At 42.6% G+C, this 16604-nt stretch overlaps 1 protein-coding gene across 2 annotated transcripts in view; it reads left to right on the plus strand.

Annotated features, from left to right (window-relative positions):
- Positions 1–16604, plus strand: part of ASXL2 (ASXL transcriptional regulator 2) — a 100695-nt gene that overhangs the window by 73331 nt on the left and 10760 nt on the right. For both annotated transcript variants that reach the window (XM_082757270.1, XM_082757271.1), the window contains 5 exons: positions 1935–2061; positions 8583–8723; positions 10905–11068; positions 14543–14639; positions 16451–16556. In XM_082757270.1, coding sequence (XP_082613396.1) covers positions 1935–2061; positions 8583–8723; positions 10905–11068; positions 14543–14639; positions 16451–16556 — 635 coding nt within the window. The remainder of the gene's footprint in view (positions 1–1934; positions 2062–8582; positions 8724–10904; positions 11069–14542; positions 14640–16450; positions 16557–16604) is intronic.

Consider the following 16604-nt stretch of genomic DNA (forward strand, 5'->3'; position numbering starts at 1 on the left):
TATCATTATTATCACTCATTATTCGACCTCTTCTAAAATGCTGTGTCCTGTTTTGGGGCCAACAGAAGCCAACATTGAACTGGAACACATTTAGGGGATGCCATGGGATAGTGCTGGAGCACTTGCCCTGTGAGGGAGGCTGTGGCAATGGGGCTCCTTCAGCCCAGAGAAGAGGAGGCTGAGGGGAAAACCAGACAGCAAGCTCCATCTGCCCACTGCGAGTACTTCTGAGGAGGTTATTGATGGAGCCAGCCTTGTCACAACAAGCCCTGAATTATTCTGTGATTAGGGCAGGACTCAATATGTAAAGATTTATAAAGAAACAGAGATGATTCTAACAGAACATAAGTGTGAAGTTGATGAGGAGTTTAAAAAGAGATGTCTAATGGATAATTGTTTCCTTCTCTTCCACCACTGGCGTGGGCACCTGAGACACTGCACAAGCGAGAGCTGTGGGGTGACAATGAACAGAAGCAGAATTGTTTTACCTAAGCTAAGGAAAAGGCAGCAGTCAAATAGCGTACAGAATAGGAGGTGAACTGAACATATGAAATCTTAAATATTTGAAGTGATTTGTGTAGTAGAAGTATGGGATTCACACAAACACTGAAGCATACTAGCGGTCTTCATACTCTTAATATTTTCCTGGCAGTCGCTGTTGCCTGCAGTTCATCTTCAAAAGAGAAAAGAGTTTGTCTCCAAATTGGAGAAGATTTTGTAAAAGCTTTCTTGAACTTGTTTATAGATTTTTGTGTTACTTGTAGGAATACCAGGTCTCTCGAATAGCAGGTCTCTCTCTCTCTTGTTTTCTTTTTTTTTTTTTGAGATCTTTTGACCTCGGTAACAGGAGATTAATTGTGATAGCAGAGGCTATTTCCTCTTAGCAACTTTCATTTTTTTTCTCTTCAGTTATTATATTATTATTTTCAGTTATTATATTAATATTGTATTAATATTCAGTGGATATTTTTTGCCCACAGTACAAGCAGATAAATAGGAGCTATTTAACAGATAGGAAAACAGAAATCTAACATTTGTAACTTGTATCCTGTTGTTCGTCTTTCTCAAGTTGTGTCTGAAGGTCTGCCTTCTGTTTTCGTCATAGGGCAGCTTCTACAGACTCCTGCATATTTTTATTCTGACTCCTAGTTCAAACTGTATTTTATTGTTATTTGAGTCCCACTCATTTGTATATATAACAGCATATTACTTTCTGTTACTTCCTATTTTGAAATTCAGGTGTATACTTTATCTGTTGTAATTTATTCTGTCAAATTTATTTGGGTTTTGAGTTCATTTTTGGAAAGCAGACAGTTTGGTTTGGGTGAAAGCTGCAGTTTAACCAAATTGCCTTCTTACTTCCTTGTCTTAGTCATTCGTGTTTTTTAGGCAGAACTATAGTTGCCTTAACAGTCTTTTCTGAAACAAAGGATGTCAGTGTTCTATTCTTTATTACTTTCCTAATTAAAAAAGTCTTTCTTACTAGGTATCGTCTCTGCTGAATGTTTTTAGTAAGTTGCTACTTGCTTCTCCAGGAGATGGAAATGAATTACTTTGTGGAACTTTTACTTTGAAGTTATTTATATAATTACTTCTTGAACCAACTCCAGATTTGGAATACTTTCTCTTTGCCTTCTCTAGAGATCATTTTTTCACGAAACACACAACTTAAGAAGTTCTGCAACCATTAGCTTTTTGCTTTAAATGCAAAGGTAGGAAATGTCTCCACTTGTAGAACTGTATTTAAATAGACATTATCAGTGTCCCCTGCAAACTGAATGTATTTCAGAAGTCATTTTAAGCTTTTGATGGACTTATAGTTAGAATCCAGCTATTGTTTGCTGTAAAACAAGATGTTTAAACTGTGTGTTAATAATTGCTAAGAATATATTTTTAAGATCTATTTGCTCACGTTCTTCTGTCCTCTTCCCCAGGCCTTGAAACAGCAGCAGCAGAAGCAACAGCAGCAGCAATGCAGAGCAGGCATGCCCGTGTCGTCTAACCAGCATGTCCTCCTGAAGGCTGTCAAGGCAGCCAGTGACCCCGCACCTACAAAATCCGGTACGTGGCAGTGACATTCCTGTCTTTTCTTTTACGGTCATTTTCTCTGCAACTTGCTTTTTCTTGTTCTTAGGGGAGGAGAGGAGAAAGTCCCCTTTCCATATGGTATTCTTTTTGTTTCTGAAATATTCCAGCTTCTTGTTTCCTGGCTTTGATTTTATTAGGAATGCATTCTGTTAGGAACAGATCTTGAATAGGTCTGGCTGTGCCATTGTCTAGTTAAAAAGCTTCTTTCTGTGACAAATGTCTTCCCCCGTAGCTGTCTATACACTGTAGTCAGGTCCTTCTCATGGCTAGGCAAATTAGATGGTGTTCCTTTTTTGTATTTATTTCTCTTCAAACTGTCTTTTCATTCTATAGTGTGTGGCTTTCGTGTCTTGTTCCAAAGATGTATGTTCTTGTCTGAAAGATCCTCAGGCACCTTCCTGCATTTATGCTACATTAGAAATTACAGAGATCACCGCTTTTCTCTTGCTCGTTCAACAACATATTTGCTTCCTTACCAGCAGAAGGTTTTCACTAGTTACCATAAATTCTTTGTAGTTATTTCTAGACAGTTGCCTCCAAACTCTTCTCAGCGTAACTGCTCTTTCCAGGATGAGCTCCTGGTTCTGTAAACATGACTTAAGTTGTTTTCTCTTAGATGCAGCAAATGCTTCTGTGTTTGTATTGACTGATTAATACCAAAACCAAAATGCTGAAGGGCCTGGAGCCCCTGGGACAGCACTGCTGGGCCCAGGGGTGCCCCGAGAGGGGCCGGGGGCTGCTCCTGGGAGAGCTCCCCGAGCCCAGGACAAGGGGCTGGGCACCCTGCTGGGGCAGGGGGGGACAGGGAACCCAGGGATGCCCCCATCCAGCCTGGGGGGCTGGGATTCTGTGATTTACATATTGTACAATTAAATTACGTTGTAGACCAAGTCCATAATTATTTTATCAATCCACAGTTTGTTGAGTCATCTGTAAACATTACCAGTAGTGGCTCTGTACCATCTCCCATTGCTAAGTTGCTGTTGTTCATACTTAGGGCAGAACCCAGAACAATGGGCATATCAAATCAGAGGCATTTGGCCTCTCTTCAGCACGCAGTACGAGCAGGGTAGGCACAAGGCAGTGCCCTTGGAGAACTCCACAGGTTGTGCCTCAGACACCTTCCAAGCAGGAGGAGATGCCTTTGTATTTCATGGACTCAATGGCATTTTCTTCACTGCATTGCCTAATCTGGAGGATGAGTACATTGACTCTGTAAATGCCTCATGGCAAATATTACAGTGTAAAAAATATATACTTTTTTTTTGAGCCAGGCTCCTTGTAACTTTAATTGATTCCATTTAATTTGAAAAAGGCAGTGAACAACTATTGTTTTTTCAGCAACTTCTTGCCAATCATGACTTTAGTAGACATCTCTTTCAATTGGAATAACCCTACTGTTTTTTTTCATTGCTCATAAGGAAAGCTCTATGCTTATGGAGACCGAGAATGAAAACTACACGGTAATCAGGGTGCAGATGCATTGTGAATTTGTATAGCATTTTGGTATTCTAAATTTTGTTCTTTTTCTAATAATTCCTCGTGTTCGATTTACTTTTTTAGCCTCAACCAAAAGCAGGCATTTTTCTAGAACTGCTGAAATTCTGAGATTCTTTCCCGAAATGTTATTTTCTATTTTAGGGCCCGACACTGCATATGTATGGTTAGAAGAGTTGTTCTTTTTGTACATCACTTCGTGTTTCTGTGCAGTGAATCATGTCTGTCCTATTGCTCGTTTATTCACTGGCATGAAGGATTTCTGCAGCTATAACGGGGAGCGATGTGTGTGGGGACCTAAGTCAGGAGCACCATTTTGGTACACAAGGGTTGGTGAATGTCGTGTGGAGCAGGGAGGGGCAGGAGCAGGATCAACAGCTCCATCGAGGCTGGGATCTCTACCAAAAAGCAAGGATCTCCCCCTCTAGTTCCCAGTCCTGCTGATTCTCATCCTACCTCACTGGCCTCTGCAACACATACCATCCTCATCTGAAGACCCTGCACTTTTACACTAATTGTCATGGGTAAAATGCTGTGCTGTGTGTCAGATTCAGACCCTTCTGTGAGATGGCAGTTCCCTCCCCCTCGATGATTACCTCATTTTTTCCATCCTTCACCCTTGATCTTCTTGACTCATCTTGATTCGTCTCAGAAAGATGATGACCATAAAAATGATTCCACTGAGAAAAATGCAGCAAGAGTGCTCACTGTAAAGGGTTTCTGCCAGGTGTCCCTGCACAGATGACGTGGCTGAGCCTGGCAGTCGTGAAGCTTACCCCAAAATGGGAGAGAAAACGTTACACAAAAGATCACAACAAAATTGTATCTCCAATCTCAAATCCTAAGCTATTTTTAGTCTTCTTAAAAATGTCTTTTTGGCAAAGCCTGATAACCAGGGTAATACCAAACCATTTTCAAAAGAAGGAGGCTGTGGCTTTATTATTATTATAGCATCTGTTATCCTGATTCCAGTTCCAAACAGTCGGTCCTTCAGCCAACAAGCCTGTGCTTAGAACAAGAAGCAACTGCCTGTGGAGAAAGAAACTGCATCTCTGCATCTCTGCTAATCATTGCCAAAGTACTGGGCACAAGAGCTGGATCTCAGTCACTCCAGTCTGCTACATCCCCTGCCTGGTGTAGCCTTGGCTAGCAGTCAAGACGAGCTAGCAGTCTCCTAGTCCCTGCATGGTTTGGTGGTTAGCACAGGCCAAGCATCACTCCCAAAAAGCAATCAGTGCAGCCACCCTGCCTGGGGAGACAGAAAGCTTAAAGCTGCAAACACGGCCAGTGTGTGCCAGTCATTCCAAGGGCCGGGGGAATGCCCAGTGACACCATTTAGTTTACTGGCATAGAAGCAGCCAGAGAGGATTACACAGCGATAAGATAATAGCAGCATGAGCAACACTTTGTTGGACCTTCTCGGTGTGATTATATGAATTACACGTTTAGCTGAAATTCACTGGCTAGGTTAAAAACTTTGTAGTCATTGGAAACTAGCCCCTCGAGAGCTCATCTAGTCCACATCCTCTCCTCGGCGCAGGATCTCGTGTGCATTCCTGACAGATGTTTTCTTCAGCCTGTTCTCAGAAACCCCACTGATGCAAAGGCCAAAAACTCCCAGCAAGTCTCACCCTTCCTGCTTTGTTAACTTTATCCTTAAATTGTTTTTATCGGCCGCCAATCAGAATCTTTTCTTGTTTTGGTTTAAAACCAAGGTTTCCTGTCCTATCCACTGTGGACATGCAGATTATTTGATTTCTTCTCTCTACAGCCTTTTGCATAATTGGAGATGTTTCCTCATCTCTTCCTGATTTTCTTTAGTATAAAATTCTTTCTGTGTTTTAGTGTGTTTGTTTATTCTCCCTTTCCAAATAGCCCTAAACAAATCCAAACCCAAACTAGACCAATCTGTCCTGGCTTGCTGGTTGTGTACTGCTGGAATGTTTCTTGTAACATCTGTTCAGACATATGAAGGTTGCAGCTATGATCCATCCATCCATTTGAAAGAAGCAGGCGTGCTTATCGACAGTACTTCATGCATCATTTCAAAGCAGAGTAAGGGAGGTGGGGACTGAGCAGCTGATGCTGTTGCCTGTTGTTCCCAGGCAGCTTTGTAGTTCTGATCCTTTCAGAAAAGCCCAGGGGAAAGCAGTTAATCTCACTGTGCTTGTTTGAAAATCAGTCCTGAGCTGTGCTTGTGCCCCTCACACCTCAGCTGGTGTGGTGTGAAAAGGAAGTCAAAATCAATCTATTAGAAAATGACACATTTCCAGTGACTGTGTGAAGAAAATGTAGTGCCAGGTGTATAAAGCCTTTGGTAGAAAATGATAATTTAAAAGCCTTTTGCAGTTTCTCTGCTTATTAGGATTAAGCCTGAATGCTTCATTAGCACAACTCTCAGCGCTGTTCCTGCAGGAGCACACCACCTGAGCTCCCCGCCCCAGGAGGAATTGCATTTTCTCCTAGGGAAGTAGGAACAGGGGAGAAGTAAAAGGGCCCAGAGCAGCTAGGATACTCCCATAACATTGTTAGCTAACATGGAGTAATTATTAAAATAGACTAATAGAGTAAGTAATCCAAATTCGTATTACATAGAGTGCTTAAAGTGTTTTCTGTCTTAATTCTTTGTGATCCTGGGAAGGCTTTTGCCATTCCTGTGTATGGCCAGGAGATCCTGCTGCCCTGCACAGGCAGCACACCAGGCCTCTGGGACAGGAGGTCACAGCACATCAATTTCTCTCCTTATTTTGGTTTCACACGTCCCATGATATTGCCACATCCACTTTCATCATGGGTGAACTTAACTATTTTCCTCCAGCATTTCTATTTTTTGTTGTTTTCTTTTTCCTTCTCTCTCTGACTTGCCATATTTTGCTGCTACCTTGCAGTTTATAAGGTGTGGTACATTCTGCCTGTCACCTTATGCAGCCTTTCTGGCACTACTCTGAAAACATTAGAACTGTAGAATAGATCAATAACTGTGAATAGTTCATGTGTGTGGGGAGCTCAGGGAGGCCTGTAGCCCAACCTCCTGCTCCAAGCAGGGGCAGCCTGGCCTCCATCAGGTTGCTCAGGCCTCTGTCCAGTCAGGTCTTGAAAACCTCCAAGGATGGAGATAGCACAACCTCTCTGGGCCCTCTCTCCCCTGCTGGACTGTCCTCATGGGGAAAAAGCTTTTCCTTATACCCCTCTTTCTCTCAGCCTCCTGCTCTGCACCCCTGTGACAACCCTGGCTCCATCTTCCTGAAGGCCCCCTGTAGGAACAAGGTGGCCACCCTCAGCCCTTTCTTCTCTAGCCTGAGCAAGCCCCGGTCCCTCCACCTCACCTCACAGGGCAAGTGCTACCTCCCCTGAGCATCTTGGTGGCCCTCGGCAGATCTCATCCCTGTTTCTTCATGTCCTCATTGTACTTGAGAACATGGGCCAGGACACAGAATGGAGGTGAGGTGTAATGAGTGCTGAGTAGAGGGGATAACCTCCTTGCTGGATCCTGTGGCCCTGCTCATGCAGCCCAGGAGGCCTTGGGTGCCAGGGCACACTGCTGCCTCAAGTTCAGCTGCTGTCCACCAAGATTCCCTGGTTCCTTGCAGCAAAGCTGCCCCAGTCTGCCCTGTTGGCCCTTCTTCCCTTTGGGCAGGACTTTGTGCTTGTCCTCATGAGGTTCCTGCTGTCCCCTGCCTCCAGCCTGGCTTGGCCCCAGTGGGTGGCTGCTCTGTCCTTGGGCTCAGGGAGTGCTCCCCACAGTTTGATGGCACTTGCAGACTTCAGCAAGTCCTGTGTCCCCTGAATAAAAATGTGAAGCCGGCCAGGTGCCCAGAAGCACTCACTTGTTGCCACCCTCCAGGCAGACCATCACCAAGTCTGACCATCCAGCCATTGTCCCGTCCCTTTGTCCAACCACCCAGACCCCAATGTCTGAGTGTGTTCAGTATTGCAGGACACAATGTCACTTGTCTTGCTAAAGTTGAGGTAATTGGCATCCAGCTGTCTTCCCTCACCCACAAATCCAGTCATTTGATCACAGAAGGTAATCAAGCTACTGAGGCCTGATTTACCCTTGGTAAGTCCATGCTGACCACCTCCAGTCACTATCGTCTCCTTCGTGCACACACTCCATTGTTTTCCCAGGGATGAATGTGACTATCCTGTATTTTCTCAGATCTTCTTTATGCCCTTTTGAACGTGGGTGCAACGTTTGCATTGTTGTGGGGAATCTGCCCCAGTCTCCATTTCTTTTCAAAAATGGTAGAGAGGCCTTGTAAGGACGTGGGATTCGGTGCCATTCCATACCTGAGTGGATACCTGCTATTGCCCTTACACCTGAAGAGAGCACAGAAGACCTCATTTTCTTAACTTGTTACCTAGAAAGATGAAAGGAAGGCAGGGAGAATCTAGGGAAGAAGCTCTTCCCACCAGCAGTAAAAAACACTGCTACAGAAAAAAGGATGTGGGTGGCTCTGCTTTGTAAGGAAAAACCGTGGTGGTAAAATCACTGGTACAGATAAGTGGTGACTTGGGATGAGGACATGAAAATATCTGTTTGAAAGAGGAGGAGGAATTACCGAAAAATAATAAAATTTAGAAAAATGGGTAAAAATGTAGAAAGCACATAAGGTAGGAAGTTTTTTGTGACACCAAAGTCTAGTAGGAACTAAAGCTGCTTCTAAAAGGACATTTTAACAAGATCATCACTGGATTGGGTATGGATGGGAAATCAGATGGGACGAAACGGGAAGTAGACTCAAACCAGAGGTGGAATGGGTGTCTCTTTATTTTGTGACAGTCTGATAGCTACAAAAGGCTTTTCTGCTTTCAGCCTGTTGGGAAGTAAGTGAGTGCTACAAGAATAAAGGCATGTAAGTATCACAGAAGTGCTTGTCCCAGAGCTGCCGGGATTAGGGGACGTGTGTTAAAGAATCTTTATTTCAGTCCAAACAGATGTCTCGTAATATTTCTTTGTACATCCCCGTGTTTAAATGTTTCAATTTCCTGTGCAGCTTGGGAAGGAAAGCAGTCAGATGGACAGTCAAGCAGCCCGCAGAACTCCACCTCCAGTTCCTCTCCCTCTGTTAAGCTCGATAACTCCTTGCCAGGGCTGGGGAAGAAGCCATTCCAGAGATCTGACAGGCTCCATGCAAGTAAGATATTTATTTTTCTGCTTACAGAGATTTAGTTATTCTAATGACAGATCAAAAGCCTAAATAGCAAAATTGACTAAAATGTTCATTTAATTCCATTGCTAAAGTGATTTCTTGACAATCCTGGAAGGCGCTTCTAATACCTTCTGTATGAACTAGGATAAATAATTCAAACTTGCCATATACAAATAAGCCTTGGCTTACTTCTTATCATCAGGGGTTTCTACCTTTGAATTTGCAGCTTACAGTTTGAGAAGCAAAGAAGGATTTGCATTATTTATCAGACTTTTTTCATGTGCTTAAGATACTTTGGAAACATTAAAAAATAAAAATGAAATAAAAAATTCCTTCCCAGATCTTTATAGCTCAGACCCCAATGTTATTCGGCTTCCTTTCAGTTCATTTGAGTTAGATCTTTCTCAGCTTTCGTGACCTTTTGTGGTTTCTTTTGCATATACCAATGGTGAAATTAATGTCAGTGAACATAAGGCCATGCTGAGGTCTCCATCTATGCTAATCATTCAAGATTTCCTTTATCACTGGTGAAAAAAGGCATTTTGATGGCATGTTTCATTTGTCCTCCACACAGCTAGCTGATGTGCCAATGCCTGCATTTTAGACATCTGTATACATTTGGTGGAATAAAATAGGATATTGTTATTAAAATGGCACCTTGCCCTGCCTCTGGAAGTCACAGGAAAAGGAAGAGAGAATGTTCTCAGCCCATAACTCCTCATTGCATACCATCCCCAAATCCCATCAGTTCAAAAGTTTCAAAAGTTTCACTTATCCGCGAGTCCACTGGGGTTTCTCTAATCCCCCATCTGATTTGCTGTTTTGAGCAACTCATTCTTTGACAACAGATAGCCATAATTTAATGAAGAGCTACTGATTATTTTTTAGTAATTTTATCAATGAGGAGGATGTGGCCTTGCTTCTAGTTCTGTTGTTTCTATTACACTTATTAGTATCACATTTGGCTGATTTGTCAAATTTTTTGTCTCCTCAGTTCTGAATTCCTTCTCTCCCTCCACTACCTCAAGGCTCAGACACATTTACAGTGCCATGTGAGATAAGGTTGCTTTTGCAATTCTTATCTTGGCCATAAAAAAATAAAAGGATTGTGACCCATTGAGGTAAAACAATTTCCAGGTTCTATGTTCATACAAATGAAATATTGGGAGAAAAATATAAGGCAAAGGAATGCTCAGGTGCCACTTAGGGCATTTGTATCAGTGAACTCTCAGTCAGATGGGAACAGTGCAGCTAGCTTGAGATGCCTGCTCGACAGTCTAGCTTCAGCTCTCACTGCAAATAGGAAATTCTGCCAGTCTTGATAAGTTATAAACCTGCAGAGCCATTTCCTGAACAACTTCTGAGAGAGCAGTCTTCCAAAGGGAACAAGTCCTCATGAATTTATTTTGTTAGGTATGTTACCTTAAAATAATTGCTGTGATCCCTGAGCTCAGGTGGCACAGGGTCCATCTTAACATTAGCCATTTTTCTATTAATGCACTTTTAATCTAGGCCTCCAAGCATGTGGTATTTTGCCCATAATAGACAGTAGATGAATCCAAAGGAAATTGTGTACATGGTACAAATGCTTTCTTCAGTAATAGCTTCTGAATTTGCAGTACGTACACGAAGCTGGCAGTAGTGTAAGGGTTAAGGCTGGATTTCCTGGCTTTCAAACACAGAAAAGGAAAGAGGAGAATTATTGCATTTTTACTGCTTTGTCTAGTGTTGTGCTTTCAACGCGAGCAGAATGAGCTGATGATTTTTTCTGAAATGCTCTTGCTGAGAATAAGGTAGTAAAGTCCAAGAAGAAATCCAGAAGAACAAACTGACCTCAACTAGAGGCTTAAAATAGAAAACTGATGTGGCTAAAAGCAGTTCTAGAAACCCCCTTGAAAAAGAATCCTTGATAGTCCCCAGATAGATACCAGGATTCATAGAAAAGCTTGATTAACTGACACAGAGTATGATGTATTAGGTATGGAAATTTTCTGTGCCAGAAAGGACCTCCCACATTTTGTTGTTAGCTATATATAACCTTTTACAAAGGTAAACCATGTAAGATTTCAAGTTAAGGTTTGAAATGCTGCTTTAGAGTGAACTCTAAAGGAGCATTTAATCCCCACTTAGGTAAGATGTTACTCGGGTCTTTTTCGTTCTTTGCAGGGCAGCTGAAGAGAACAAAGTGTGCTGAAATTGATGTGGAAACTCCTGACTCCATCCTCGTGAACACAAACCTGCGGGCACTGATCAACAAGCATACGTTCTCTGTTCTGCCTACGGAATGCCAGCAGCGCCTGCTGCTGCTGCTGCCAGAGGTGGACAGGCAGGTAAGTTATGTGTTCTGGTGTGATGAGAAGGGGTCAGGTGGGAGCATCTCCAGAAGTAATTCAGACAAGACATCCAAATACTATGTCAACATCTATTGGGATAGACTTTTTTCTCTGGGTACAGTGCAAAATACTGGAAAATTCTTCAGTGATTTGTTTGCATATTTGTTGCTACCAGATAAAATAATTCAAATTTGATAAACCAGTGGCTTGATTCCATTCAGTCAACTGCACATTTTCAGCTACGGTGAGAAAAATGTTTCTGTTACATTAGACTTGATGAAGGCCTGGAGCAATGGTTTCAGCATCTTCCTCTCCTGTCCTCCCCCAGACTCATCAATACAGGATTAACCCTGCAGCCCTCTGTACAGGTGCCTTCCCACAGGATGCCTAAACAGATGGAGGATTTTAGTTCCATCCTCTTCTGTTTCCCGTTATGTTGTGTTACTGCTGTCAAATTCTGGATTTGGTAGAATGAAAACTGAGTGAGTTCTCTATTGCATTTTAATATTGTCCAGATTGCAGAGTAGACTGCAAGGAGCTTGTGTTCTGATCTGAAACACACTAGAGTAAAGGTAGCAAGCATGACAAGTGAGTCAGCTTTGGAGGCCCTTTATATTTTGTGGATTGTCTGCTTGAAACTTATTTGTGCAGGAATAGATGGATTTGAAAAAGTAGAAAAGTACTCGGTGGGGAGGAGTGGGTGAATATTTTCTGGCAGTGGCACAGAAGAAACAATGAAGGTTTTCACCCAACTCTTCACTAAACAAATTATGTTAACTGGAACAATTACCATTAGTGACAAGGGGGTAAGGACTCATCCTTCAGCATTGAAAGAACTGCTGAGAGAACCTACTGATAAGTTATTTTCATCTCAGATGGATCTGATGATTTTCATCCTAAGGGATAAATAAAATCTGGCTGAAGCAGTCTCAACATCACAGCAGTTTTCTTCAGCAGCTTGTGGAAGACAGGGATGATACCAAGAGAGGAGAAAGGAACAAATGTTGCACTTCATGTAAAAGGAGGAAAAACCAGTGAGTTCAGGAAGTGAAGTTAAATCTGTTCACGTGGAATACCAGAGAAGTTATAGCTAAGCCAAGAATACTTCCTTCCTTTCACCTTAATTGTGTGTTATGTTTATCATCATCATTCCTGCCTCAACTGGCCCGGGATCTTTAGAGCAAAATGGGCTTCTGCACTGTGCTTCCACTGCAATCGTAGGGTTGTTAATTCAGATGCATTAAAGTATGTGCCTAGAGCCATTCTGAATGTCCTTTAGATATCAAGGCTGGCTTCAAGATGCCACTCCAGGAGGATGCCTTCTGTATCAGATCTGAGAGTCCCTTGAAGATGTTTTACTGTGCGCTGTTCAAACCAGTACCAGCTGCCTGCGTTTACACGCCTTAGTCATGCCCCATGAGTTGACATCTCAGCTCGTTACTGCAGGCTGCTTTTACAGCCCGTGGAGATGCAGTCAGTACAATCAGCTGCATGTGCCAGCATCCAGGTGTCTGCTTCGGGGTGAGAGCTTGGTCCTGACCTACATCCACAGACGGCATGGTCACTATGAACTGTGAAGGGATGCCGACCCAGAAGTAGACACTTGGAGCTCAGACATGCATGTTTAGTGAAGTTCTCTCCATGGTTGTGGCTGTGCTGCTCTTTGGGGGCTCACAGGGTGTTACTAATGCATCTGGGTCACGCAGCTGCCGTCTGACCTGCTTTGCGGAGGATGCTCTCCTGAACAGATGCTGTTCAGTTGGAGTTAGGAAGAGTTGTAACATTTTTTGCTGTCTCACAAATTCTTATCTTCAATCAGCATTCATTGGGGACTTGTTAGTCCAATAAATACTTGAAGGAATTGTTTTCTAAGTCCAGTTCCCGTTGCAATAATTAGGTATGCGTCAAAATACGACGTGGTGGAGTTTGCAGCTGGAGTTTACTGGCAAGATGCTCACAGCAGATGGCAAGACATTGCTGTCCTGACTTTTAAGTTTAATTATCCTTAAATTCAATTAGAATTTGACTGAGAACAACTTTATAAATAATATGCTTGGCTCCTGAGAGGACAAATTCTACATTTCACTGTGGTAAATGCCTGAGAGCAGCTGACCACATCAAATTGTGATGCGTTCCCAAAAAAGTCAGACTTTGCTGTAGTAAACAGGAGAGGAGGTGAAATGCAAAAGGGCACATAACTGTTGTGTTCTGCGTGGTAGTGCCTCCCTCCGAGTTATTCCAGTGGGTGCCTCTGTAAAACAGAAAGGGGGCACTTTCTGAGACACAACCCAGTCAGCCCTGCCACAGCTGCCTGTGCTCCAAAATAAGGCACAGGCAGCACCATGTCTGCTGGAGAGGATAATCTGGTGAATTCTGTTCCCTGTAGCTGAATAATGAGGGTTTGGATCAGAAAATAAGCTTCTGCTTTTGTACATCTCGATAGTGGTTGGCTGTGCAGCAGCTCCTAACTTAAGTGTCCAACTCAATCTTAACTATGAAACCTCCTGTTATGTCCTGGCCGGCATTTTAATTACAAATGATGCCTCAGTAAAAGCAGGGTTTCTCTTTACCAAATCCTGCACCATTGCAAGTTCTTCCACAGATCTTCCGTTGTAATCAGAAATATCCCAAATCTGGACAGTAAGATTTTGCTTGTTTGCTCTGATTTATTACTTATTACTGTGTGACTTATACAAGAAATGGAATCACATCTGTTTTGCCCACAGCAGGTTTTTGTGACTTCCTGATTGATACGTGTATTTTTGTGTTTCTAACAGAGAAAATTCCACTTTTATTTGTGTGATGATAATGTCCCACCGTGCTATGTTCCAGTCTTAGCCTTATTTCATTTAATATTTATTTATATTCATTTATTATTTATTTCATTCTCATTTATGTCCTATGCTATAGCTTGACCGTCCTATTCGGTTAACCATATTTTTGAAGACTGAATTGGTTTTGAGCTTCATTTGTCTATCTCTTTTTTTTTTCCTGAAGCATTTAGGGAAATGATTATATAAATTTCAGAGTTGCTTTAAGAGGGTACCTTTTATGTCCTTGCTTTTCCCAGAAAACAGCAGAGCTGTTGCTCTGGATGGTACTTCAGGCAATCTCCTGCATTGATTTTGCAGGGCAAAGTGGATCTGAAGAAGCTTTTCAGCTTTTCATGCTGCTCTGTTTCCTTGCAATTCTCCTTGCCACCTGTATCGTGTGCTGCTCACGTATGTTTGTGCAGCAGCCAGGTTGGAAACAACTGGGCTGAAGCTAGGAAGAGGAAAATTTATCAGAATCTCCTGGATCCCAAACTTGGCACAGCCTTAGAAAGCCTTTTTATTTTCTTCCAAATGAGATGAAGACCAATTCTAGCAGGATTTGTGGCAAAGTTGCAACTCTTGCTCTGTTTTCAGACGACATAACATGACATTTGCCTTTTCAGTTAATTAATGCTATTTGCTTTGTTCTGTATTCCAGGTTGGGGCAGATGGTTTGATGAAGCTGAGTGGCTCTGCATTGAACAACGAGTTCTTCACGTCAGCTGCCCAAGGCTGGAAGGAGAGGTTGTCAGAAGGTAAAACTTCCCCTGACAAAGAAGTAAAATGCTAGAAGGCTTTCGGCTAACAAATGTTTGGGGGAATTTGTAAAAGATATTTGATGGAGGAGTTGAAACACTGGAGTAACTTACTAGGCAAAGACTGTAGTCAGTATAGCTCATGAGAACAAACGCAAGCCTACATCTTTGTAAACTACAACTCATAGGAGGGGCTGCAGGAGGGAATTACCTTTTGAACTGATGTGGAAAAATAGGCAAGTCTTTGGAAGAAATGACAAAAGAAAAATGGTTTTAAAATGTTGGTCAAATGATAGCATATGATAGTTATTCTTAAGTTGTAGTAGCTAAACATAGCCCACTGCTAAGCTCAGTAGGGAAGGTAAATTATATTCCTGGAGTAATGCACTTCATCATCAGTGTAGTCATCTAGTTGGTACAGCCAATCCTTTGAGCCATAATTTTTGTATACCATAAAGACAGCCCTTTACTAATATGTAGGACACCTGCACCTTCAGCCATCATTTGCATCTTGAACTCAGAGGTGCTAATTCCATGATTTGATCAGATCAGATCATCAGAACCGCGCTCATTCATTGGCAAGGGACCATTTCCTCTACAGAATTCAGCCATGAAGCTGAGTTTTTATAAAGACAGCAGCATCAATCAGGACTCATTTCAAGAAGGGAATGCCATTTACTCATCACAGGCAATTGATTTTTTAGAGGCTTTTCCATAGAAAATGTATCCTCTTCTGGGCCACCCTTTATATTTTGTGGATTCTGGATGTATCTGTGCCAGTAAACAGACCAGGCATAGACCTCAGCTGTCTGTACTGCTTAATTGTTGAAACTGCCCCTGGTTTGGCTCCCATCATTTAGTGGTTTTCCTTTGATGTCTTCTGTAAAGAAGACCTTTCGTCCATTCATGCGTACACATCCGGAGGGTACAACAATGTTTACACAAAGATCTTCTCACCAGATTAAAAACAAAACTGCTGTAGAACCCGCTGTGGTGATGAAGCTTGCAGTGATCAGGGTGAAAGCTGGAGATCTCCACTGACGTTCTCACTGAGCAGCACGTCACTGCCCAGGCATCAAAGCTCCGTGGCACTGTGGGCAGAGCAGTCCTGTTGGCTTTCTTCAGCTACTCTTCAAGTTGCTGATGATTCATAAGAAGGCTGTTTGGAGTCAGCCACAGTTTAATATAACACATGCACGTGTCCTGGATGACAAACAGGGGTTACTTGCCATGTTTACGTTTGGCACCCATGCTGACACATCTTTTTTTAGAATTCCTCCTTTTTTCCCCGAGATTGAGGAGACTTAAGTGCTGTGCACCACAAACTGTCCATTTACAGTTGCACGCTGAGCAAGAAGCTTTTGATGTTCTCGCATGCACACTGAACCACAGCCACCCATGGCTGTCATTTCACAGTGCCATATTGCTTTGCTGTCTGCCTGGCAATCTCTTCTGAGCCTTCAGAAAGTGGCAGTTATGTAGTGCATGCATACATACAACATATTTTTGTGTATATATTCGTATTTATTTAATATGCACCGTTTCACACAAAGCATCTATTGGCAGCCAGAGCTGACACTGACAGCCAAAGCAGTTGGGAGTGTCTGGCAGAAAGCTGTTGCCCACACACTGCAAGGAGGAGGCAGCAAGGAAACACCTTGCAGCTCTGGAGAAATGCTGAGGTGTCACAGGCAGGGATAGTGTCACAAGCTGTGGTACTTCTGTGAGATATCACTCTCATCTGGAAGTGTGAAAGCTTCTGTGGTTATCCTGGTTCATTTTATGCAGATATCCCTTATTGCATTTTGCAGGTGAGTTTACACCAGAAATGCAGCTAAGAATACGTCAAGAGATAGAAAAAGAAAAGAAGGTTGAGCTGTGGAAGGAACATTTTTTTGAGAGCTACTATGGCCAGAGGTAAGACCTTCAACTGTCTGTTTTATCCCCCTTGTTGCCTGTCCAGAC

Source organism: Aythya marila (assembly GCF_965140915.1).
Source record: "Aythya marila genome assembly, chromosome: 3".
Lineage (NCBI taxonomy): Eukaryota > Metazoa > Chordata > Aves > Anseriformes > Anatidae > Aythya > Aythya marila.